General features: G+C 48.0%; 1 protein-coding gene across 1 annotated transcript; it reads right to left on the reverse strand.

Moving 5' to 3' along the window:
• Positions 1-15,636: 15,636 nt before the first annotated feature.
• On the reverse strand, positions 15,637-16,533 carry LOC141041108 (uncharacterized). The gene has a single exon (XM_073507221.1). The coding sequence runs from the start codon at positions 16,531-16,533 to the stop codon at positions 15,637-15,639; it is 897 nt and encodes a 298-aa protein (XP_073363322.1).
• Positions 16,534-26,183: the final 9,650 nt, after the last annotated feature.

Consider the following 26,183-nt stretch of genomic DNA (forward strand, 5'->3'; position numbering starts at 1 on the left):
TTCCATATAAAACTCTTTTCAGAGTCAGGCTTAAATTACAAAGCACATTGGTGTAAGGAATGCTCATAAAACATACCTTGCGAGTCGTCAAGACGCCTGCTGATCAATGCAATGTCATCCTCCGCAGTATCCAGCTTTCGCTGCAGTTCGGCCACTTCCATACCACGGGTAGCCGCGGGAAGCGAGATAGTCTGCATTCCAAGTTACAACAAGGTCAGTACCTAAGCGTGTCTTCTCGATCCTCCGATCGCTTCTTTTGGAAGGCAATCCGAGTCTCAGGGGCTACTGCATATACAACAGGTGCATTCGGTCAATAATATTCCATTGACAAAATTACATCACAAACCTCAAAACCCCTTAGAAGGCTCATGAAGGCCTCATTCAACCCGCTCTTCGCGGAGAGAACCTTTTCAACCACCGTAACCATTAAGGTGCGGTGCTCCTCTAAAACGGACGCCTGTCGCAGCATGTCCGTCAGCGTCTTCGGCACTCCTAGGTCTTCGGACACCGTTGCCAGAGCACGATATTCCTTCAAAGGAATCCGCTTAACTGCCTCCAGAATCATCTCCGGTTGTGAGCCGGACAGTTCGGGGCCGCCATTCTTGACCCCCGAACCCAGAATGACAGAGGCACCAACTTCGGGTAACTCCTTCCTCGTTTCCTGTGCTACTTGCCGGTCGGGAGGGGCCCTACGGGACGACACCTCAAGATTATCCGCCCTGTTGGGCGAGGAGGCCGGAGAAGGCGTGTCACTCTCCATCATCTCTGGAAGAAGGTCCCCCGAGGAGGAGGACGATTGAGAAACACCAGGCGTTAACCTGCGAGGACGTGCACATGTCGGAGAACTACTTCAGTAATAAGAAAAGAATGAGGTATGGTTAAAGTACCTCGCTTCACTTACGGTCTGGCCGGAGGTTCGTCCTCATCATCAGGCTCCACATTGATATCGCTCGCCTGGCTCAAGCTGACCGATGATGGCATTTTTCCTTTCTTGGAAAGTTTCCCCTCCTGGCCTCCAGAGGCAGCCCGCTTCTTGCCATGGCAGGCATCTCCTTTGGGCTCCACACTCTCACCCCCCTCTGCAGACACCCGGTACGGTGTCGGAATTAACATCCGCGTCAGCAGGGTGGACGCGGGATCTTCGGGAAGGGGCGCCGGACTCCAGATTAATACCGCTTTCTTTATCCGGTCCTGCGTAGGGGAAGAGTGCTCAGTATCTTGTCAAAAGATGTTGAAATAAAAGGTGTTGAATACTTACCAAAGTGTCCGGATGATTGCAATCGAGGCCAACATCTTCGGTGGTGTGCGGCCATTGCTCTCGCTCCCCGAAATATAATTTCCACATTCCTTCGTGTGTCGTGCCGAAGAAGTGCTAAAGGGCCCGTCGCCCTTCTGGATTGAACTCCCACATACGGATAGGCCGTCGCTGACATGGCAGGATCCGGCAGACTAGCATTACTTGAACAATGTTCACAAGCTTGATGCCTCTCTCGGTAAGGTTTCGGATGTGACTTTGTAGAGTCTGCACCTCATTAACGGATCGCCAGTTCAATCCCTTGTTGGTCCATGAAGCGAGTTGAATTGGAGGGCCGGGTCGAAAAGCAGGAGTAGCCATCCACTTGGAGCCCCGTGGCTCGTTGACATAAAACCATCCCTGCTGCCATAGTTTGGAAGACTCGGCGAAAGATCCCTCAAACCAAACCGCGCTGGCAAGCTTGCTTATAGCAATGCTGCTGCACTCTGCCTGTTCCTCCTCTGTCACCTGCGGTCTCACATGAAAAGTCTTGAGCCACAAACGAAAGTGCAGAGGAGTCCGGAGGAAGGCCTCACACGTGACGATGAATGTCGAGATGAGAAGAATGGCGTCCGGGGCCAGATCGTGAAAGTCTAGCCCATAGTAGAACTTGAGCCCCCGGACAAAGGGGCTAAGTGCGAACCCTAGCCCATGAAGGAAGTGGGATACAAATACTACCCTCTCGCCAGATTTGGGGGTGGGAGTAATCTGCCCCTCGGCAGGAAGCCGATGAAGGATTTTTGGTGTCAAGTACCTCGCTACGCGGAGCTTCGCAATATCCTCCTCCGTGACGGAAGAGGCCACCCACCGGCCTGAACGGCTGGGCCCGGACATGATTGGGGCGGCTGGTGATTGGAACTTGAGGGCTAGAACTCGAGGAGGCTAGGATTGACGAAGAAGCAAGTGCAGAAGAGAAAGACAAGTCCAGGTCCCTATATAAAGGCCCAGAATATCGAGCGTCCCCTCCTGGGTCTCGAAACTTACCTATACTCAAAGAGTTGTACCCAGGGGATGGCTGGGTTACCCATACCTACATTATTGAAAATCCCATGAATAAGGGGACACGATCTCTGCTTTGACAAGACGTGCCAATAAAACCGCTTCCCGAGACGTGGGGCGATAGGATAGCCCACGGTTGGGAATAATAACCGGGCGGGCATGATACAATGTTGCAACAGTTGTCGACCGATTGGACTCATGGAGTATTGTATTTTCTGCAATTATGTACACAGGTCCGGATACAATCATCACATCCGAAGACTATATCGGAGTTCGGAGGAAGGGGAACCCGCCTTGCAATGCCGGAGACAATCTGTGCGCCGGACTCCTCATCATTGAAGCCAGGTTCAGGGGCTATCGAGGGAGTCCTGGACTAAGGGGCCCTCGGGCGTCCGGCCTGTTATCCATGGGCCGGACTGATGGGCTATGAAGACACGAAGACCGAAGACTATACCCGTGTCCGGATTGGACTCTACTTGGCGTGGAAGGCAAGCTGGGCGATTGATTATGAGATTCCCTCTTATGTAACTGACCTCGTGTAACCCTAGATCTCTCCGGTGTCTATATAAACCGTAGAGCATAGTCCGGATAGGACAGATTCATTACCATATACTCATAGGCTAGACTTCTAGGGTTTAGCCATTACGATCTCGTGGAAGATCAACTCTTGTAACACCCATATTCATTAAGATCAATCAAGCAGGAAGTAGGGTATTAACTCCATAGAGAGGGCCCGAACCTGGGTAAACATCGTGTCCCCCATCTCCTGTTACCATCGATTCTAGACGCACAGTTCGGGACCCCCTACCCGAGATCCGCCGGTTTTGACACCGACAGCATGGCAATCCCTACTCCTTGCATTGACATCAATCGATGGGCATCTCCCTAGCTCGTTGATTAGCCGCGTCAATGTGAGACTTTCTCCTTTTTTGTCTTCTCCACATAACCCCCATCATCATTATCTATTCCACCCATAGTGCTATATCCATGGCTCACGCTCATATATTGCATCAAAGTTGAAAAAAGTTTGAGATTACTAAAGTATGATACAATTGCTTGGCTTGTCATCGGGGTTGTGCATGATGAGAGCATTCTTGTGTGACGAAAATGGAGCATGACCAAACTATATGATTTTGTAGGGATGAACTTTCTTTGGCCAAGTTATTTTGAGAAGACATAATTGCTTAGTTAGTATGCTTGAAGTATTATTACTTTTATGTCAATACTAAACTTTTATCTTGAATCTTTCGGATCTGAATATTCATGCCACAAATAAGAGAATTACATTGAAAATTATGCCAAGTAGCCTAACACATCAAAAATTCTGTATTTATCATTTACCTACTCGAGGACGCGCAAGAATTAAGCTTGGGGTTGCTTGATACATCTCCAACATATCTATAATTTTCTATTGTTCCATGCTATTATATATTCTGTTTTGGATGTTTAATGGGCTTTATTATACACTTTTATATTATTTTTGGGACTAACCTATTAACCGGAGGCCCAGCCCAAATTGCTGTTTTTTTGCCTATTTCAGTGTTTCGAAGGAAAAGGATATCAAACGGAGTCCAAACGGAATGAAACCTTCGGGAACGTGATTTTCGGAACAAACGTGATCCAGAGGACTTGGAGTGGACGTCAAGCAATCAACGAGGAGGCCACGAGGCAGGGAGGCGCGCCTGACCCCCCGGGCGCGCCCCCACCCTCGTGGGCCCCTCGTAGCTCTCCTGACCGACCTCTTTCGCCTATATATACTCATATACCCTGGAAACATCATATACGGAGCCAAAACCCTATTTGCACCGCCGCAACCTTCTGTACCCATGAGATCCCATCTTGGGGCCTTTTCGGCGCTCCGCCGGAGGGGGCATTGATCACGGAGGGCTTCTACATCAACACCATAGCCTCTCCGATGATGTGTGAGTTGTTTACCTTAGACCTTCGGGTCCATAGTTATTAGCTAGATGGCTTCTTCTCTCTCTTTGGATCTCAATACAAAGTTCTCCTCGATTCTCTTGGAGATCTATTTGATGTAACTCTTCTTTTGCGGTGTGTTTGTCGAGATCCGATGAATTGTGGGTTTATGATCAAGATTATCTATGAACAATATTTGAATCTCCTCTAAATTCTTTTATGTGTGATTGGTTATCTTCGCAAGTCTCTTCGAATTATCAGTTTGGTTTGGCCTACTAGATTGATCTTTCTTGCAATGGGAGAAGTGCTTAGCTCTGGGTTCAATCTTGCGGTGCTCGATCCTAGTGACAGCAGGGGAAACGACACGTATTGTATTGTTGCCATCGAGGATTAAAAGATGGGGTTTATATCATATTGCATGAGTTTATGCCTATACATCATGTCATCTTGCTTAAAGCGTTACTCTGTTCTTATGAACTTAATACTCTAGATGCATGCTGGATAGCGGTCGATGTGTGGAGTAATAGTAGTAGATGCAGGCAGGAGTCGGTCTACTTGTCACGGACGTGATGCCTATATACATTATCATACCTAGATATTCTCATAACTATGCTCAATTCTATCAATTGCTCGACAGTAATTTATTCACCCACCGTAATACTTATGCTATCTTGAGAAAAGCCACTAGTGAAACCTATGGCCCCCGGGTCTATTTTCCATCATATTAATCTCCCGTCAACAAGCTATTTCTGGCGCCGTTTATTTTGCTTTCTTTACTTTTAGTCTTTATCATAAAAATACCAAAAATATTATCTTATCATCTCTATCAGATCTCACTTTTGCAAGTGGCCGTGAAGGGATTGACAACCCGTTTATCGCGTTGGTTGGAAGGTTCTTATTTGTTTGTGTAGGTGTGTGGGACTTGAGCGTGGTCTCCTACATGGCCAGGGGGCACCCCAAAGACACAACAGTTGTACCTTAGCCGTGTGTGGTGCCCCCTCCATAGTTTACCACCTCGGTCATATTGTCGTAGTGCTTAGGCGAAGCCCTGCGCGGATCACATCACCAACACCGTCGCCACGCCTCGTGCTGATGGAACTCTCCCTCGACCCTCTACTGGATCAAGAGCTCGAGGGACGTCATCGTGCTGAACGTGTGCTGAACACGGAGGTGTCGTACGTTCGGTACTTGGATCGGTTGGATCATGAAGACGTTTGACTACATCAACCGCGTTACATAACGCTTCCGCTTTCGGTCTACGAGGGTACATGGACACACTCTCCTGTCTTGTTGCTATGCTTCTCCTAGATAGATCTTGCGTGATCGTAGAATTTTTTGAATTACTACGTTCCCCAACAATAATTATTTCTCAACAACAAATCAAAGATTTTATCACACATGTCTGTATTGAAGGCATAATTTTTATTTTTAGCCGATCTTGCTGTGAGAACAGCTTTGGAGTAGAGCAAACGAATGGTTCAAATTTTGCATCACTCCATTCGGATATGCATTGTGTTTTGCACTCTATCTCCGATGTCTTTGGGTAAGATATTATACTAGCATAGGTTTTCTCAAAAGAATCTAAACTTGACTTTATGTTGCCAAAAAATTAGTTTGAACACACATGTCTCAATTGAGACCAAATGCAAGCCAAATAAGAAATAAGCAAAGCGACCCAACTAGATATGAACTTTAGATAAAGCAATGGGGAAAGACTTGGCTGTAACAATAAGTCACTATCGTTCTGTATGAATGGAGCAATGGACTGACCGATATGCTCTATAACAGTTTTATCGCTAATAAATAAATTACCCTTCTTATTGGTCTTTCAAAATTACCTATTAGGATTTTTCTAATAGATGCATCAATAATAAAGTTGTGACCAAATCTAAAAATAGGTAAATTACTTGCTAGACATACCTCTTCAAATATGTTGGGAGAGCATGATGGTGGTGTGACTTCAACAATATCTTGCTCCGTCTTTGGACGGCTCCCCAATGCCTTTTCATCATCTTCTTCTTGATTCCGTGCATTATTACATCGAAAACTTTGTGAGCCGAACTTTCTTCAACTACTTGTTCCTGTCTTTGAAGCTCATTAATTTCTATGGCATGAAACTCATAGGGCAGGAAGAAAGTTCCATTAACTTTGGAAAAATCAAGCACAACTATTTTCCTATGCATGCCATGCCCTTTCTCAATATTGCTTGCCTCTTTGGATTTGATGGACTCGGAATATACACTACTTGATTCGGCTTTTCCAACCGAAGCACTTTCATGTTCCGAATCATCCTTCTTTTCATTGATTCTACCAATTGGCAATGCTTCTTTTATTTGAGCCAATTCAATTTATGTTTGTTTCTGGCGGCGAGCAGCAAAGTTGGCTTTAAGCATTTTCTCAATTTCAGCCCACTCTGGATATGATTGCCCCCCAATGCTTTTAGATTCTTTCGGCAATGACACACGAGTGTTGCGGAAACTTTGCAATTGTGTAGGGGGTGTACAATATGATGTTGTACTAGGTGAAGGCATATGCATTGTTGTAGAAGCATATTTTTGCTTGCCAATTCTATCAATTGGCAAAGATTCATCTTCTTGCAAAACTATAGCTCTTATTGCATTATAATCAGCAACTAACACCTTATCATGCTCTTCAAGACAAATAGCACTAATCTTGTTATTTCGGGCTATATCCCTTTTTAACGTAGCCACTTCCCATTCTATAAGACATTGCTCCCCAATATTTTTAGATTCTTTCGGCAATGAGGTGTCTCCGAAGTTATGCAATTGCGTAGAGGATGCATTATATGCTTTAATATTAGATGATGGCATGTGCACTCCTGGAAATTTTTCACTTATTCGGCTATGACCATGAACGTGTGGAGCCAAAATATGAGCATCTACAGTTGTATATGGTGCAGAAAAATTACTAACATGAGGTGTAGCATATGACTGTTGAGAGTAACTAGCCAAATAGCTAGTAGTAGCATGGCCAATTCTCTCATTCATCAGCATGGTTGGATTAGTATATTGCAAATTAGTTGCCGATGAATAAAAGGGTGGAACACTTTCTTGCATGGCATTGGAAATTCTAACATATGGTGTTTCAAATTTATTAACCGAACTCATCATGTTGTTCATCGGCATTACAATTTGTGGGGTTGCCGATGCATTAGAGTTGGGATACATATGGTGCAAGTTACTAGTATCATAAGAACTTGAAGCATGCAAATTACTTTGAATCGGCCCTTGCACGTAGTTAGATGCATGATTGAAAAAACTAGGGTTGGCCGAGAGAGTATGTTCATTGAACGACCTAGTAACACCATATGAATTATTTGCATCTACACACGAGGACTGAGTATTCATATTACCTTTGTAGATTGCAAACCCTAGATGATGATCTCTTCGTAGCGAGAACGGGCTGGAGACCGTTCAAAGGTTCGTCCCCAACGGAGTGGCGAAAAAGTGTGTTCGACACGAACACATCACCGTGTACCCTCGACGCCGGGGGTGATGCACCGCAGCTCACGTTGAAGGAGACCCGTCTGGAAGCGCGGTACGCTAGCAATCCGGCGGGCTCTTTTGTAGACCCGAAACCCCACTCGCCCTGGAGGGACCCCGTCAAGGCGCGCGGTGATACGTCTCCATCGTATCTACTTTTTCAAACTCTTTTGCCCTTCTTTTGGACTCTAATTTGCATTATTTGAATGAAACTAACCCGGACTAACGCTGTTTTCAGCAGAATTGCCTTGGTGTTATTTTTGTGCAGAAATAAAAGTTCTCAGAATGACCTGAAAGTCCATGGAGAATATTTTGGGAATATATAAAAAATATTGGCGAAAGAATCAACAGAGGGGGACCCACCTGCTCACCAGAAGGGTGGAGGGCGTGCCCCCTGCCTTGTGGGTCCCCTGGACCTCCACCGACCTCAACTCCAACTCCATATATTCACGATCGGGGAGAAAAAAAATCATAGAGAAGGATTCATTGCGTTTTACAATACAGAGACATAGCCACCTCCTGTTCTTCATCGGGAGGGCAGATCTGGAGTCCGTTCGGGGCTCCGGAGAGGGGAAATCGATGCCATCGTCATAATCAACCATCCTCCATCACCAATTTCATGATGCGCACTGACGTGCGTGAGTAATTCCATCGTAGACCTATTGGACGGTGATGGGTTGGATGAGATTTATCATGTAATCGATTTAGTTTTGTTATGGTTTGATCCCTAGTGTCCACTATGTTTTGAGATTGATGTTGCTATGACTTTGCTATGCTTAATGCTTGTCACTAGGGCCCGAGTGCCATGATTTCAGATCTGAACCTATTATGTTTTCATGAATATATTTGTGTTCTTGATCCTATCTTGCAAGTTGTAGACACCTATTATGAGTTATGATCCGCATACCCCAAGGTGACAATAATTGGGATTCTTTCCGGTGATTACCGTAGTTTGAGGAGTTCATGTATTCACAAGTGCTAATGCTTTGTTCCGGTTCTCTATTAAAAGGATGCTTTAATATCCCTTAGTTTCCATTAGGACCCCGCTGCCACGGGAGGGTAGGACAAAAGATGTCATGCAAGTTCTTTTCCATAAGCACGTATGACTATATTCGGAATACATGCCTACATTATATTGATGAATTGGAGTTAGTTATGTGTCACCCTAGGTTATAATTGTTGCATGATGAATGCCATCCGACATAATTATCCATCACTGATCCATTGCCTACGAGCTTTTCACATATTGATCTTTGCTACGTTACTTTGTCGTTGCCACTGTTACAATTGCTACAAAACTACTACTGTTACTTTTGCCACCGTTACCGTTATTTCCATATTACTTTGCTACTAAATACTTTGCTGCAGATATTAAGTCTTTCAGGTGTGGTTGAATTGACAACTTAGCTGCTAATACTTGAGAAAATTCTTTGGCTCCCCTTGTGTCGAATCAATAAATTTGGGTTGAATACTCTACCCTCGAAAACAGTTGGGTTATCAAGACCTTTTTCTGGCGCCATTGTTGGGGAGCATAACTCTATTCTCTGAGTCACTTGGGATTTATATCTGTTGATCACGATGAAGAATTTCAAATATGCTAGAACCAAGATTTTTCCCTCTACTACGAGGGGAGGTAAGGAACTGCCATCTAGCTCTGCACTTGATTCACCTTCTGTTTTGAGTAAACTTGCGACACCTACACCTGCCATTGATTCTGATATGTCGCATGTTATTGGTGATGCTACTTCTACTATGAATAATGCTTATGATGCTACTAGTTTGCTTGATAAAACTGTGCCACTGGGTTAATTACTTGATGAACATCTTGCTAGAGTTAGAACTATTGACTATGCTGAAGATGATGATATTTCTGAAACTGATGAAATTATTGAAACTGGAAACTTTGAAACACCTCATAAGACTGGCTCTCCTAGATATGAACTCCCTGTTATACTTGAGGGTTATGTTATGGATGGAGAGGTAGCTAGGGACTTTCTTGCTTGTAAAGATAGAGATGATCTTAAGAAATTATTATGCAACTGGAAAGAAAAATCTTTGAATGCTAGAATGCAATATGATCCTAAGTTTGCTACTTCACCTATCTTTGTTACTGATAAGGATTATGAATTCTCTATCGATTAAGAGTTAATTACTTTGGTTGAATCCGATCCTTTTCATGGTTATGAATCTGAAACTGTTGTGGCACACCTTAGTAAATTGAATGATATAGCCACCCTATTTGCTCATGAGGAAAAAATCGCTATTACTATATTCTTAAGTTGTTTCCTTTCTTGTTAAAGGGTGATGCTAAGTTATGGTTTAATTATCTTGCTCCTGGTTGTGTGTGTAGTCCCTAGGATATGATTTACTACTTCTCTGGAAAATATTTCCCTGCTCATAAGAAAACAAGCTTCCTTAAGGGAAATATTTAACCTTGTGTAAATTGAAGAAGAGAGTCTCCCACAAGCTTGGGGGAGACTTCTCCAATTACTTAATGCTTTGCCTGATCCTCCTCTTAAGAAAAATGAAATACTTGATATCTTTTATAATGGACTAACCGATGCTTCTAGGGACCACCTAGCTAGATAGTTGTGCTGGTTGTGTTTTCAGAGAATGAACTGTTGAGCAAGCTGAATTGCTATTGCATAATATATTGAGTAATGATAATGACTGGACACTTCCTGAACCAACTCCTAATCCAACGCCGAAGAAACGAGGTATTCTATTTCTCTGTCCTGAAGATATGCAAGAGGCAAAGAAATCTATGAAAGAAAAAGGTATTAAAGCTGAAGATGTTAAGAATTTACAACCTAATAAAGAAATATGTGATCATGATAAACCGAGACACGTAGTAGAAGTAAATTCTCTCTATAGATTTGATGAAGGTGATATTCCTCATAATAAGTCTGCTAGTCAATGCTTGGATGAGTTTTATAATTTTAGTGTTAAACAAGAAAACTTCAATGCTTGCGTTAGTAGACAATTGAAACATAACGCTTACATGCTTCACTGCTTGGGTGATTGTATGGTAGAACTGTTAATGATCTTAAGCTTATTAGTAAGCATGCTTCCATGGTTAAAACTCAAGTAGAACAAGTACTTAAGGCAAAGGGTGATTTGATCAATGAGTTGAATAGTAAGAACAATGATAATGTTGTTAGGGTTATGACTAGAGGTGGTAAGATGACCCAGGAACCTTTGTATCCTAAAGGCCATCCTAAGAGAGTTGAGCAAGATTCCCAGAGAATTAATATTGATGCATCTAGCCCTAGTAATACAAAGAAAAGAAAAACTGATAGGACTTTGCATGCTTCTAGTGAACCTGTTATAGATACACCTGAGAATCCAAATGATATTTCTATTTCCGATGCCGAGACACAATCTGGTGATGAACATGAATCTAGTGATAATGTTAATGATGATGTTCATGTTGATGCTAAACCTAGTAATGATAATGATGTGGAGATAGAACCTGCTGTTGATCTTGATAACCCAGAATCAAAGAATCAACATTTTGATAAGAGAGACTTCTTTGCTAGGAAACATGGTAGAGAAAGAGAACCATGGGTTCAGAAACCCATGCCCTTTCCTCCTAAGCCATACAAGAAAAATGATGATGAGGATTTTGAGCGTGTTGCTAAAATGCTTAGACCTATCTTTTTGCGTATGCGTTTAACTGATATTCTGAAAATGTCTCCTTATGCTAAGTATATGAAAGATATTGTTACTAATAAAAGAAAGATACCGAAAGCTGAAATTTTCACCATGCTTGCTAATTATACTTTTAAGGTTGGTATACCAAAGAAACTTGGAGATCCAGGAATACCAACTATACCATGCTCCATTAAAAGAAACTATGTTAAAACTGTTTCATGTGATCTTGGAGCCGGTGTTATTGTTATGCCTTTCTCTTTATATCGTAGACTTGAATTGAATAAGTTGACACCTACTGAAATCTCTTTGCAAATGGCTGATAAATCAACTGATATACCCATTGGTATTTGCGAGGATGTGCCTGTTGTGGTTGCAAACGTTACTATCTTAACGGACTTTGTTATTCTTGATATTCCCAAGGACCAAAGTATGTCGATCATCCTTGGTAGACCATTTTTTAATACTGCAGGGGCTGTTATTGACTGCAACAAAGGCAATGTCACTTTTCATGTTAATTGTAATGTCACTGTTATTGAATACTGTAGGGGAGGCGCGGATTGTGCAGGCTGCCTGTTGGAGCTGCCCCTTGGCTGGGAGGGGCCAGCGCCGGCATCCAAGCTGCGCCAACAGGGAAGCTGCGGCGAGGCTGCAGATCCGGAGCTGCCCCTGGTCTGCACTTCGGACCGCTCCAAAGCGATGCGAAGGGCAAGGTCATACTCCAGATCCAGCTCGACGTTGGAGCGGCTGCCGGAGCTCGACATTTGCGCCGGATTTGATCGGAATCGGTGTGGGGAGAGGAGAGGACGGAGCGAGAGAGGAGAGTGAGTGAGCTAGGGTTTCAGAGCGATGAGCCCAATGGTTTTTTTGTGGGACATCCATGGGTAGGTGGTGGGCCGGACTTGTCAAGCGGACGCGCCCGGCGTGTGCCCGGACTACCCCATATCCGCCCCATTTTTGGGCTGGGTATGGCGGGTCCCGGTCAATCCGGACGTTTGAGACCCGTTTGAGGCGTCCGTCTGGGTCGGAAAAACGTGACCAGGCAGTGACCAGACGGCCCGCCCGGGCATTTAAGGGGGTTTGAGGCGCCCAAATGTAAATACTCTTATATTAATTTTCCGAGGGAGTATTTTTTTGCGATGGTAATAGAGTTTTATTCCAAAATCATAGGGTTAGAATCTAGAGGCAAGAGTTCCTCCACACATCGTGGTCCTCGACCCAGCCATACCGCAGTAGTACGTTCCGTACGGCTGTACGTAGCCAGACGATCTGCTACCCTATTTTGCACACGACTAAATTTCATAGGAATAAAGGCTCTATCTACCATAAGATGACGAATCTCAGCAACAAGGTGCCCATAGGCAGATCTCGTTAAACTAGTACCAGATAAGGCGGAGAGGGCCGTCGAGGAGTCGGATTGGACGATGATAGTTTGCTCACAATGCTGAATAGCGATCGCCATGCCTTGCATTATCGCGTGTAGCTCCGCCTCGAGTGCCTCGTTGCAATTGAAGATGTATCGATAAGCAGCAAAAATGACACTCCCATCATGCCTGCGCAATATCATACCCGTTGTAGCTGTCCCATCCGCCTGAGAGAAGGATCCGTCGACTGATAATGAAACTTGGTCCGGCGGAGGTGGCGGCCATGGAAGGGGATGAGGCACCACTTTCGCGACCACTCGTTCCTCCTGCACCATGGGCATTTTGCCCATGATAATCTCGTCTGTCGAGAACCTCCTGGCTAGATCCAGCGACGGCATGTAGCTCTGTAAATACAACACCGTAGCAGGAACCGGTGGCACCTCCGTCCCGTGCGTTAAATCGTTCCGAAGAGACCATAGACGCCAGAGCAGCATGATCACACCGTCCCTCATAAAATCATCACAGTTTGCAAGGACATTTAGCAGCCAATCTTTCCCAGTGTCTAGCAACACTTCCTGACGGGGTAGTTTCCATACCACCCTCATCTGTGCCCAAACCTCCCGTGCATAATCACATGCAACGAGCGCATGGAAACTGGTTTCCTTTTCCTTCGCGCATAATGAGCAAGAGTCCCTCTTTGATACGTGACGATATTTCTTGCATGCATTAGTAGCCAGAGCCCCGGAGACTACCTTCCAGGCTAAGATTTTCATTTTAAGTGGCACTCTCGCATTCCAAATACATCTCCAAACAGGCCGCTGTCCGGAGGGTTGAGCACTGGACGCACCCACCATCTCCTGGGCCTTGCCTAGCGTTGCCAAACGGTAAGCACTTCGAACCGTGAACTGTCCACTCCTTTCTAGAAACCAAGCTAGGAAATCTTGCTTGTTTCTCGGTGAGGTGCGGATTTTCAAAATCTCACATACATCCAGATCCCAGAAGTGTTCCCATAAGAGCTGCTCATTCCAAGCACCGTGCTCATCTAGAAAATCTGCTACCCAATGGAAACGGCAATTACCTTTGGGCGTAACAGGGCGCAGGTTGTGGCCTCTTGGGATCCAAGCATCCATGCATGTTTTGATTAACGATCCATCCCCAACACGCCAAATGATACCTTTCTTTACAAGCTCAAGACCATGGACAATCCCCTTCCACACCGCAGAAGAGGTAGCAGGAAACACCGTGTCTAGGAGATTCCCGTGGGGGAAGTATTTAGCTCTGAGGAGTCTAGCACATAAGCTTTGTGGGCAGTCCAACAAATGCCAAGCCTGCTTTGCGAGCAGGGCCTGGTTAAAATCTCTCATATCGCGAAATCCCATGCCCCCCATAGCCTTGGGAAGCATCATTTTCTCCCAACTGAGCCATGCCATCTTCCTTTTACCATTCTCCACCCCCACCAGTACTGTCTCGTCATCCGTGTTAACTCATCACATACAGAGGCAGGCAACTTGAAGACGCTCATAACATATGTGGGAATGGCCTGTGCCACTGCTTTGATGAGAATTTCTTTATTGCCCACAGACATATAATGTTCGCTCCAATCTATTAATCTCTTCCTCAAACGCTCCTGGAGTGTTTCAAAACTCCCTTTATGCATTCTCCCCTCAGGTACCGGTAACCCCAAGTACACTTGCTGTGTTATGTCCAAAAGGCCCTTCACCTCATCCACCACCGCCGCGTTACAATTGTCCGAAAACAGGATGGAACACTTCTCTGGGTTAATAAGTTGACCCGTTGCTGCAGTATAAGTGTTCAACAAACCTTTGACAATGCTAGCTTGCTGGCCAGACGCCTCGAAGAGCAACATTGTGTCGTCCGCAAAAACAAAGTGGGATATAATTGGTGCACCCCGACAAATACTCACACCCCGCAAGTCACCATCCGCGACAGACTTGGAAATAAGAGCAGACAAAGCATCAGCGCCAAATAGGAAAAGGAAAGGAGACAATGGATCACCTTGTCGCAAGCCCCGCGAAGGGGAGAACACCTCAAGTAATTTTCCGTTGAGCTTCACCGAATATTTTACCGATTTAACGCATGCCATGATCCAGCCTATCCAGACACCAGAAAAACCCCACTTAACTAGGGCCTTCTCGAGAAAATCCCAATCCACATGGTCATAAGCCTTCGAAAGGTCAAGCTTGTAAGAACATGCCGCATGACTATTTTGCTTAATGGATTGAATATGATGAATGCATTCAAACGCTATGATAGAATTATCAGAAATCAGCCTCCCGGGAATGAAGGCACTTTGGTTCTTAGAGATAAGGTCCGCCAATAAAGGACGGAGGCGATTAACCAAGCACTTGGACACAATTTTGTAAATCACATTGCACAAACTTATTGGACGAAACTCCTTAAGTTCTTTAGGGAAAGGCACTTTTGGAATCAGCACAATAGCAGTATCATTCACGCCCTCTGGCATGATTCCTGATTTGAAGAACTCCAACACCACCGCCGTGATTTCATTTTTCAAGACCGCCCAGTTGCGTTGATAGAACCGATCCGGAAAACCATCTGTGCCTGGTGCCTTCAACGGACCTATTTGGAAGAGTGCATTGGCCACCTCCTCCTCAGAAAACGGTGCACATGGCATGTCGTTCATCTCTTGGGAAACTTTGGGTAGTATATTCTCAAGGACTGACTCTGGTGCCAGGGTCGGATCCTTTGTGAACACCTCCTTGAAGCACAACGTAGCCATCAGCTCCATATCGGAGGGGGCCGAGCACCACGTCCTGTCGGTTCGCTGCAGGCGCTGGATGTAGTTCCGGCGTGCACGCCATACAGCCCGCCGGTGGAGGTAAGAGGTGTTTCTCTCCCCTTCCTTAAGACAAGTGATGCGTGAACGCTACAGCCAGAGCATCTCCTCCCGATATAATAGCTCATCTAGCTTGTACATTTTCTGACGTATGGCGACTCTATCTGCGCCATGAAGTTGCACGTCCGCCAACTCAGTCCAAAGTTTTTCAATCTCCGTAATCACATGGCCAAAATTCTCCTTGCTCCAAGCCCAAAGCTTATGCATCATCTCCTTCATAGCATCCCGCACCGCACCGAGGTGTCCGCGCGGTTTACTCTTACGCCAAGTTTCAGCAATCACATCGCCCAGCCCAGGATGCCCCTCCCACATGATCTCATATCTCGGGCTGATTTTTGTGCGCATTGGCTCCTCATGTGCAAGCCGTATCATCAGCGGGGCATGATCTGAGCAGGAAGTGGCTAGGCGTGTGACTTGCGCGAACGGGAACAAGTCCCTCAACGCCTCGTCGGCGCATGCCCTGTCTAGCCTTACCCGCACATTCCTCTCCCCCATCTGCCCGTTATCATATGTAAATGGGGCTCCAGAGAAGCCCAAATCCATGAGCTTGCATGTCTCCAAACAATCACGGAAAAGGAGCATTTGATTTTCAGGACATTGCGACCGAGAAAAATGTTCATGTTGCCACATAGCCTCGTTGAAGTCCCCACATACCAACCACGGATCTGAAGACACCGCTCGAAGATTTGAGAGAGCGCTCCACATGCGATGACGGTGTTCCACCCGTGGTTCTCCATACACAAAGGTAGTTCTCCATGTCTTATCATTAGCACCATCGACAATTCTCACATCTATATAACGTGCACAAGAGTCTAACACCGTTACTTGCAGATTTTCATCCCAGTATAACGCTAGCCCCCCACTGAGGCCATCACTTGAAACACCAGCAAAACCTTTCATTTGTAATCTCCACTTCAGTTTCTCCATCTTACTTAAGGCTTGACGAGTTTCTGACAGAAAAATCAGCCCCGGGGAATTGGCTTTTGAGAGGGCCAAAACCTCACGAACTGTCCGGCGGTCCCCCCCCCCCCCCCGGCAGTTCCAGATTAGGGTACTCATTGGACCCGGCGGTCCTCCTCGAGGGAGGCCGCCGATTTCTCTTCAGACACTTCCTGTGAATTAACCTTTGCTCTCTTGCTATTTGAACTGTTAGTTGGTGAAGTCTGCTCACCTCCATCTTCCCCCAGGCCCTGAGTCAGCGCCAAAGTACCCAGCTTGGTCCCGTTATGTTCCACCCCGACTTCCAGCTCCATGGCCAACCTTTTCCGAGCCGCTGGATCCACCTGCATGCTACTGGCTCCATGCTTCGAAGGACTGGACGCTGTGTCAGCTAAATCTGGGTCCATAGTCTTGGCCACTTCCTTTTCCTTCATTGGCGTACGCTGGTAATGCTTTTGATCAGAGCTATGACCAAACTCCTCCTGCCTAACTTTGTTCGGCCCATCGGCATAAAGCCAGGGTCCGAATTTCTTCTCTTTCTCCTCATGAACCCCGGAACCACACTCCTTAAAGTCATGCCCAATTAGACCACAAACGCTGCAGAAACGGGCTAATTTTTCATAGCGAACTAAGAACACCTGCCTCTCCTTTCCTCTGACAATGCTTACAAACTTCGTGAGGGGTTTTTGGATATCATGCCGAACCCTAACCCTCACATAATCGCCACATGTATTCCCGTTCAGCCTCATCTCCAGAATATCACCGGAGTTCCTTAACAAAGATTCCACTATATTCTTCTTACAAAAACCCTCAGGTAGCTTGTGAATTTGGAGCCAAATCGGCATAAACAGCATGGGCACCTCCTCCACCTTCGTGAAACCATCATACGGTGCCATAAGCACCACCATATTCCTGAAGAGCCATGGCCCTTGATCCACCATGCGTTCCCAATCGCCAAGGCACACTGCCTGCACCACGAAGACATTTGTTCCGACGGGTCTGAACCTCACGGGTTTCGCCGTGTTCCAAGCAGCACGCATGTCCTTGTAGAAAGCCGTCGGGCTGAAGGTTTTTGCTGTATGAACCCTAGCAAGGGCTAGCCAGCGTACACCTTCATTAACCGCCGGATCGTCCTCTTCAATCACCAAATCATCAAAGTCTTCGTCTTCCAGGTGGAGCTGTTTCATGAAATCACCAAGATCTGAAGCTTTGGCGCGCCGCCGCCACTGCTGGTCCCGGACAGAGCATCGGCCGCAGATCCATTATCCCTTGGAGAGACGTCACACACGACCCACCAGGGTGAGAGGCGCAGGACGAGATCAAGCGAACCCTACGAAGGGAGTTCGTCGATCGGTAGGAGGACTCTCAGGTGATGGGATCGCCAGAGAGGAGAAAAAACCCTAGCCTTGGCGTAGGGGAAAGAACCTTAATCGCATGTCTCTCTCTCCATATGAGTCTGGATTTTTTATAATTACTTAAAAAATTGAGTGGCCCTGATTTTATCTTCACTCGAAATGTCACCTGTCATGTTTTTATTGGCATATTTTTTGTATTGAAGGTAAGTTTGTTTTTAGTCAATTGTCAAAGGCGCTCTCGCCAAATTGACGAAAACGAAACTACACTGTTTGTTTTTGTCGGTCCAACACATTTGAACCTAAGTAGTTGTTGGTTTCCTCTTGCCTTCCAACTATACTGTACATAATTATTTTGGACAGACTGACAAATCAAGAACGGGTTAGTACTCTGCATCACGCTACACCTTAATATGCACATGATAGATTATACTCACAGCCGCACGCCTTTATCCATGCGCGCACTCGAGTGGAGTGCATGCTCTACTTTGTTCACGGAGGCCACTTTTGCAGTTTTGGGGTGTTTGCACATGTTTAGGAAGATGCATTTTTAAAAGTTCGGATAAACAGTAAAATCAAGAATTATCAAAAAGCATTCTAAAAGTTCATTTTTTTTAGTCACAGAAGTTTTCAACGCTTGCAAAATTTCATGGTGAAAATACAATGGTAGAAGCGGTGGCAAAAAGAATCATCACTGCAAAATGATTTTGAAAATGACATTTTTAGAACAACAATTTTATTTTATTAGCCACGGCTTTCACAAATGTCATTTTACGATGAAATTTTATAAGCACCGGAAACTTATGACAATGTTTGTCACTAGTTTTTTTACTGTTCACCCTAGCTTATATAAGCTCGGCCTAAGAGCATCTACAGCCAAGCGCCACAAACCCGCCTCCAACGCCTGGGGATGGCCTGGTCATGAAAATGCGACCCAGACGGCGCCTTAAACGGGCCTCAAACACCTAGCCTGACTGGCATCCTCATATCCAGCCGAAATATGAGGCGGATATGGGGGCGTCCGGACGCGTCCGTCACGTCAAACCCGACAACCCAACCCCAGCTGAAATGCACCAAATCCACCAAATCGACCTACCAGATCCATTTGCTCTCTCCTCTCTTCTTCCTCCTCCTTGACGGCCGTCTCGCCGCTCCGCCGCCGCGGGCGCTCCGCGGCCGTTCCTAGCCTCTGCGGCGCCACCTTCGGTAGAGTAGTCCTCTCTCCTGTCCTCGCCGTCGGGGACGTCGTCGCCGACCCGGATGCCACCGCGATACGCCCGGCAACTCGCTGGCTCCGCCTTGCACTCTATGTGTTCGACACATTGTCTGACCGCATTTTTTGTGGTTTTGCTAGGGAAAGCGATGAATTCCGATGCTTCGTCGGACAAGGAGTATGGACCGACGGAGCTTGATCACATGATTCAAGATCAGTTCTTCGATTCCTCGGATTCATACGAAAAAGTGGACATGATCATGCTCATGAGCATGCAAGAGGAAATGGACCGGCCGGTGGAGCATATTCTCAACTTCAAGGGCTCAATCAAAGGGGGAAAAGCGATCATTCGGGATAGGTCTCCGGAGCACGGCTATTGCAGAGGGACTACTTTGTCCCAAACCCAACTTTCTTGGATGATCCATGGTTTTGTCGCCGTTTGCACATGCAGAAACCAATGTTCTCTCGCAGTGTGAAGGGAGTGGAGGCACACGATGACTACTTCAAGCTCAAAAGGGATTGTTACGGCCAACTTTCTTTCTCTGCTAAACAGATGTGCACGACTGTTCTGAGGATACTTGCACTTGGTACTGCCGCAGATGCCGTTGGTGAGATGGCCAAGATGGGGGAGAGCACATGCCTGAAGACTACTGTCAAGAGTGCTCGCGCTGTGGTGTAGGTGTTTGGAGCAGAGTATCTGAGAGGACCAAATGCGCAGGACAGAGAAAGGTTGTTGGCTATTGGAGAGGCCAGAGGGATTTCATGAATGCTTAGATCAATTGATTGCATTTATTGGCAATGGAGGAACTGCCCCAAAGGTTTACGGGGAATTTATCAAGGTCACACGAAAGAGTCCACCATCATACTAGAAGCGGTGGCATCACATGACTTATGGATTTGACATGCTTCCTTTGAAATGTCGGGATCTCACAATGGCATCAACGTGCTTCAACGATCTCCGGTATTCAGAAGGCTTTGCAATGGGGAATCGTCGGCGTGCAACTACACTGTCAACGACCGTGAGTAGAACCTGTGATACTATCTTGCCGACGACATCTATCCTCAGTAGGCGACGTTTGTGAAGACCATATCTGAACCACAGGGCAACAAACAAAGCCACTTTGCAATAATGCAGGAAGCAGCTAGGAAGCATGTGCAGAGGGCATTCAGAGTGCTTCAAACTCGTTCAGGAATTGCTCGTGGAGCTGCAATGATGTGAGGATCAGAAACTTTGTGGCAACTCATACCATGTTGTGTCTTTTTGCACAATATGACTGTGGAGAATGTGGGTGATGGTGTAGCCTATGCCAATGATTTTGAAGCACCTGGAGTACAAATTCAAATCCCGAAAATTCAAGATGTAGCTTAGGTTATGAACTTTCTGCAGACGCATCAGAATCTTAGAGATTATCAGGTGCACGTGCAGCTACTCAATTATCTTGTGGAGCATATGTGGACCCACAATGAAAACCAAAGAGCTAACATTTGAGTTGTGCACTTAAATAAATTTTATGTAACAAGATTATATTTTTCTATACCAACAATTGTTATTTACGTGCGACATTGGCGTGTATGATGAACGTGCATGGATTGGCATGGACTTGAGAGACCGGATTTAAGAAATGTGGATGCCGGACACAAAATATGAGGAGCCGGCGGACGTTGTCCGCTGACGCGTCCGAGTGCACATAGGGGACCGGTTTTGCCTAATCCGGCTGTAGATGCTATAAGAAACTCCCCGTCCTCACGCTACACCTTAATATGCACATGATCGATTTTACTCAAAGCCGCACGCCTTTATCCGTGCGTGCACTCGAGTGGAGTGCATGCTCTTGCTTTTGTTCACGGAGGCCGCTTTTGCAGTTTTGGGGTGTTTGCACATGTTTGGGAGGATGCATTTTAAAGCTTCAGCTACACAATTACATGCATGATCAACAAGTTTGCTTGCACAAAAACGTGACTCCCCACCATGGTCATGTGAGGAGATGGAAACTCCACGTCTTTGAATACTCAGTCGTGCGGACTCACGCCACGCCCTATAAGGCCATAAGTCCATCTTCTTGCTGGATTTTTAAAACCTGGTGGTACACTTATGATTTGATTGGAGCCGTTGTACCGAACCATGACGCTAACCCTCACTCACCGGCCCCTTTCACACTTGATGAAGGTTAGCAGGAGCCCAATCGGCAACGCTGACAGCCATGGCAAGGCGACGGCACTTAACTCCGGCCGGTTGGCGTTGGAGGTCCTACCGTCCAGCAATACTACGTCCAATCAGTCAGTCAGTCCCTCTGTCATCATCATCTTCGCACGCACGGCCGAACGTGAGAGGCGCTGTGAGGCGCGCTGGAGTGGAAGCGAGCAACGGCACATGGACATGGCGATACATGCTGGAGGAGTAAAGTCTGATTTTAACCTTAAGATTGTAGAGTTAGTCGCAAACGAACCTTCACCTTCAAATCCCTTAAATTTGCACCCTGTTCTATCTAATCCCGGTCGTTTTTAACCTTGTGGTCATATCCAAACAAGGATTTCCTACGTGGCATTGCAAAAGACCGGGATGGGTGGATTAGGCCGTGTGTGGGGTTCACTTATCAGCTGGGACGGAGGCTGCACGAGCAGCGGCAGCGACTCCGATCATCTGGTCGACCTTCTTGTTTCAGTTTGTCTAATTCACATCTAGATGTTTTTTAAGGATGTCACATCTAAGCTCTTACAAATATATAATGTAGCAACAAGAAATAAAAAACTATGACAAAAATAGACCACAAATAAAATGGACATCAACCTAGATGTAACATAGTTTATGTCACATTTAGATGTGTCCTGGACAGACCCTTCTTGTTTCCGTCATCGTCGCACTTTCTGCAGATGTAAACCGGCGGCATCCATGTCCACGCGGTTGCTTCGGTTCGGTCCAGGCACGCGGCCACCATATCCAAGCTGTTGCGGCACGAAGGCAGAAGAAGACGAGGTGCGGAGCAGCTGTGCCGGGGGACAGCGAGGGAGGAAGAAGGCACCTGGTGCGGCTCCGATGGGTGCAACACTGTGGCCTCTTCGCGCACTCACACGTGTGCCAGGGGCGGATGGGTGTGCCGCAGTATGGAGACCCAGCCAGCGACGAGCACTGCTTACATGATGCAGAAGAGGAAGTAGATGGTGCCATGGTGGGCAGCGCGGAAGCCCCGGCGGAGATGTATGCTCACTCGCAGGTGCCCAGGCTCGACGGCGCCACACGGTGGCTGGCGAGAGGCGCGACAGCCCGGCCGATGCAGGAACCAGCGAGACGGCCGACAACGTCGCCGGCGAGGAGCAGTGGTAACCTGGCCGGCTTTAGTGCGTGCGCACGTACGCGCACACGCGTATATTTTTTTCATTGCGTAGCATGCACACGCATACCTCTGTGCTGAGCTAGCTAGCGTACGTACTGAATCTACGCTGCCACGCACCATGGCATGCATGCATGCACTCGTCTTTTCTTAGAAAAAAAAAAAGCAAACCCGGTCTTCCCTGCCACGTAATCAAATCCACTCTAAAAAGGCATTAAGGTTAAAAATGACTGGGATTAAAGAAGTCAGGGTATGGATTTCAAGGATCTAGAGATGAGGGTTTGTCTTAGACCAAGACTACAACCTTAAGGTTTAAATCAGACTTCACTCCATGCTGGAGTGGGCAGGAGGTGTTTGTTTCGGGCGCGTGGTCGCGATCGGGGTTGTTGGGTGTGTAAAGCTGGCTGCTCAGAGCATCTCTAGCCGCGCCCCCAACAGGCCCTCTCCAGGCGTTATTTTCGGGCTGGCGCCAAAAAATCGGTCTAGTCGCGTTTTCCGGAGCCCGTTTTTCGCCGGCTTGGGCCGAAATCGATGTCGGTGGTCCCAGGACGAACCCGGGGTGCTGGGGCGCCCGGGGGCGTCGGAGAGAGCGGTTTTGGCGCGAAAGCGCCGCGGGCCCGCCGAGTCAGCGGCACGCGCCTCGTCTTTCCCGAAACGTCTCGGTTTTCCGCGGGGAATCAATGGCAAGGCTGCCGCCGGTCAGCCTTGCCATTGATTCCTCACGAGCGGCGCGTCACGGGCGGGCGGGTGCAGCGACGCCTCCCCTTCCGCCACGCGTTCACACGGCCTGGGGCTATAAAACCCGAGGCTTCCCCTCGCCGCTGGCCACACCAGCCCGAGGCTTCCCCTTGCCGTCCCACCCGTCCGCCGCCGAGCTCTGTCATCTCCCCTTCCCCTTTCCTCCTCGCCATGGCCGAACGCTTCCCCGGCGACGCCGCGGCGGCCAACGGCTTCGGCCGCCGCTCGCTCCAGGAGTGGGAGGCATGGCTGTTGTTCGAGGCCAACATCCCGGCGCCGCCGGACATGCGCGGCGGGCCGACGGGTGGAAGCTCAGCAACGGGGGCGTCCTCATCCCCTCGTTGCCCGACGACGACGCGCGCCCCGGCATCGTCGCTACCGAGGTCGACCGCGTGCGTTCGTCCCTGACGAACGAGCAGCGCGCCCTCCCCCAGTACGCCATCGACAACTGCACGGTGTGGGCGGACTACTTCCAGCGCCGACAAACGCAGCGGCTGGCGTCCATCAACGGGCGCCGGTGCTGGGCGGCCTCAAGAACAGTGACGGCCACCGCGTCTGGTGGGGCGTCCCGGCCGCACACTCCACGAGGTGCTGGCATACCTCGAGGGCGGCAACGACCCGCCGCTCGCATACCCTGCCGCAGCCCCCCCCCCCCCCCCCCCGCCGGAGCGCCCAGGAGGTTCTGCGCCTCCTCCTCCTCCTCCCGCCTCCTCCTCCCACTCCTCCGGCTCACCGGCGCTGTTCCGCGTCAAGGCCGAGCCCGCCGCGGAGACGCCCCTCGGCCGGCGCACCCGCAGCGCCGACAATGTCATCAACGAGGGTGGCAGGCGCGCCCCCTCCTTGGCTCCTCCGCGCTCCGTCAAGCCAAAGACGGAGCCGGGGCTCGCCGCCGTCAAGACGGAGTCGGGGCTCCCCGTCGTGAAGACGGAGCCCGGACTCGCCGGCGGCGTCCAGAAGGAGGAGCTCGACGACGCGGCGGCCCTGAAGTGGGCGCGCGACGACTGGGCGCAGACGGAGCTGCAGCGCCAGCGCCTCGCCTTCGAGGCCTTCGAAGCTCGGCACCGGGGTCGGGACGAGGGAGGTGTGGTCGTTCTCGACGACAGCGACGACGACGACGACGTGCCGCCGCCCCCGGTCTGCCATGGAGACGTCGGGCAGGGGTCCAGCAGGGGCGGCCGCGCCATCAAGAAGGAGGAGGCCGCCGACGACAACGAGGACGGAGGCGACGTAGGCGACTTCGCCGCGCTCAGCGACTTCTTCGCCCCGTAGTTGTTTTTTTAATAACTTATGTAAACGCCGAACATGTCCAATATTTATGTTGAGTTTGCCGAACTTTGCCGAACTTTGTTTTTTTCAAAATAAAACCCCCGCCTGGGGGGGCGACCCTGGGACGAGCGGCTGGAAACCCGCTCGCCCCGAGCCGATTTTAGCGCCGGCTCGCCCCCGGGGGCGCTTAAAATCGCCGCCCGGGAGGGCAACGGCTGGAGATGCTCTGAGGCGAGGGGAGGACACGCGCAGGATGAACTACGGAACGAACGGCCTATCCCTGCCGTGCGCGCACCTGCTTTTCCTCACCGCCGCCACGGGCTTTACGTCTAGCAGATCGACCGTGGAAAAGCAAGGGATTAGCTTAGAGGGTGCTTGGATTCAAGGGACTTATTTTAGTCTGACTAAAAATAGTCTCTTTAAAAGGCTAAAGTTCCAAGCACCCCTGACTAAAGAGGGGCTGAAACTAGTCTTGAGACTAAAAATTTTTAGTCAGGGGTACCCCTACTAAAATATGGATTAGTCCTCTCTCTCCTCATTTAACTCCTCTCCTTTAACACAGGTGAGCTCTGAATTGAAGGGTTTGGAGGATAATAAATGCTCATTAACTTGATTTTAGTCTCTTTAGTATTTGGATCCAAGCATGGGTGAGGCTAGCAAATTTTAGTCACGCTACTTTTAGTCATGAGACTAAAACGTATCCAAGCACCCTCTCAGTCGAGTGAGACTTCCTTGATACTATATGCCTTTGATCTTGCATAGAGATTTGTATATTTTTTTTCCCTTTTTTCTTCTTTTTATATACTACTATACATTATTTGAGGAGACTTCGTTTAAGTCTTAGTCGATTGAGACCTATCCACACCCTACTGAAATACATACATTATTTTCTCCCATTCATATTAGATACAAAGTTAGAAATTTGTAATCTGCCATCCAACGAGTTCCGGAGTGGGAGTAAATGGAACACAGGCCCTTGGGTTGGCGTCGTGGTACGGTGGTAGCCTGGCTCGCTTGCCCAGCTACGGCATTGCCAGTGTAGCCGCGGCACGGCGGCAGCACGAGCGCACTGTGAAAGCACGCACGCGAGGGTAGCTAGCTACCCCTCTGACCGGACGGAATCGAGTAGATCGATCGACGGCTTGGTCCCGAGGTCACCAACTATTCTTCATCCTCATTACCACGGAGGGGAAAAGGAAAGGTATATGCCATTGCCAGCCAGCTCTGTGCCTGTGCGCCATTCACCACCGAACCCACGAGGCCATGACGTGCAGTCACCCGCTGTGCCCTGTGCGTGCGTGCGTGCGTGCATGCGACATGATCATGTGGGCCGAGGAAGGAAAAGCCATATGTATGATGAGCTCCAGGTTGTGGCACGTGCATGTGTACGCACCCTTGGTGGTGCGTTCCGTTCACTGCCGGACCCCCGGTTATCCCCCGAGGAAATGCTCGTATTTATGCAAGGAATCTGGACGAGAGTAGTGGACGACGCCATCGTTCCTTCCTCCACTGGGTGCCCGTCCAATCTTTGCTTGCTTGATTCCTCATGGCGTCCACATTCGGTAAATCTAGTGTTTGCTTTGCATCTCATTATCTCACAAACAAACAAATGGATGAATCTTCTACTTCCTTCGTCTCACAATGTAGAACTTTTTTTACACAACATGACGCAATAATGTCAAAATATGATACGTCTTCAACGCATCTATAATTTTTGATTGTTCCATGCTATATTATATT

Source organism: Aegilops tauschii, chromosome 2 (genome assembly GCF_002575655.3).
Source record: "Aegilops tauschii subsp. strangulata cultivar AL8/78 chromosome 2, Aet v6.0, whole genome shotgun sequence".
Lineage (NCBI taxonomy): Eukaryota > Viridiplantae > Streptophyta > Magnoliopsida > Poales > Poaceae > Aegilops > Aegilops tauschii.

Excerpts from the sequence above, each read along its gene's own strand:
- LOC141041108 (XM_073507221.1), bottom strand. The coding sequence starts at position 16,533 with ATGGAGAAACTGAAGTGGAGATTACAAATGAAAGGTTTTGCTGGTGTT.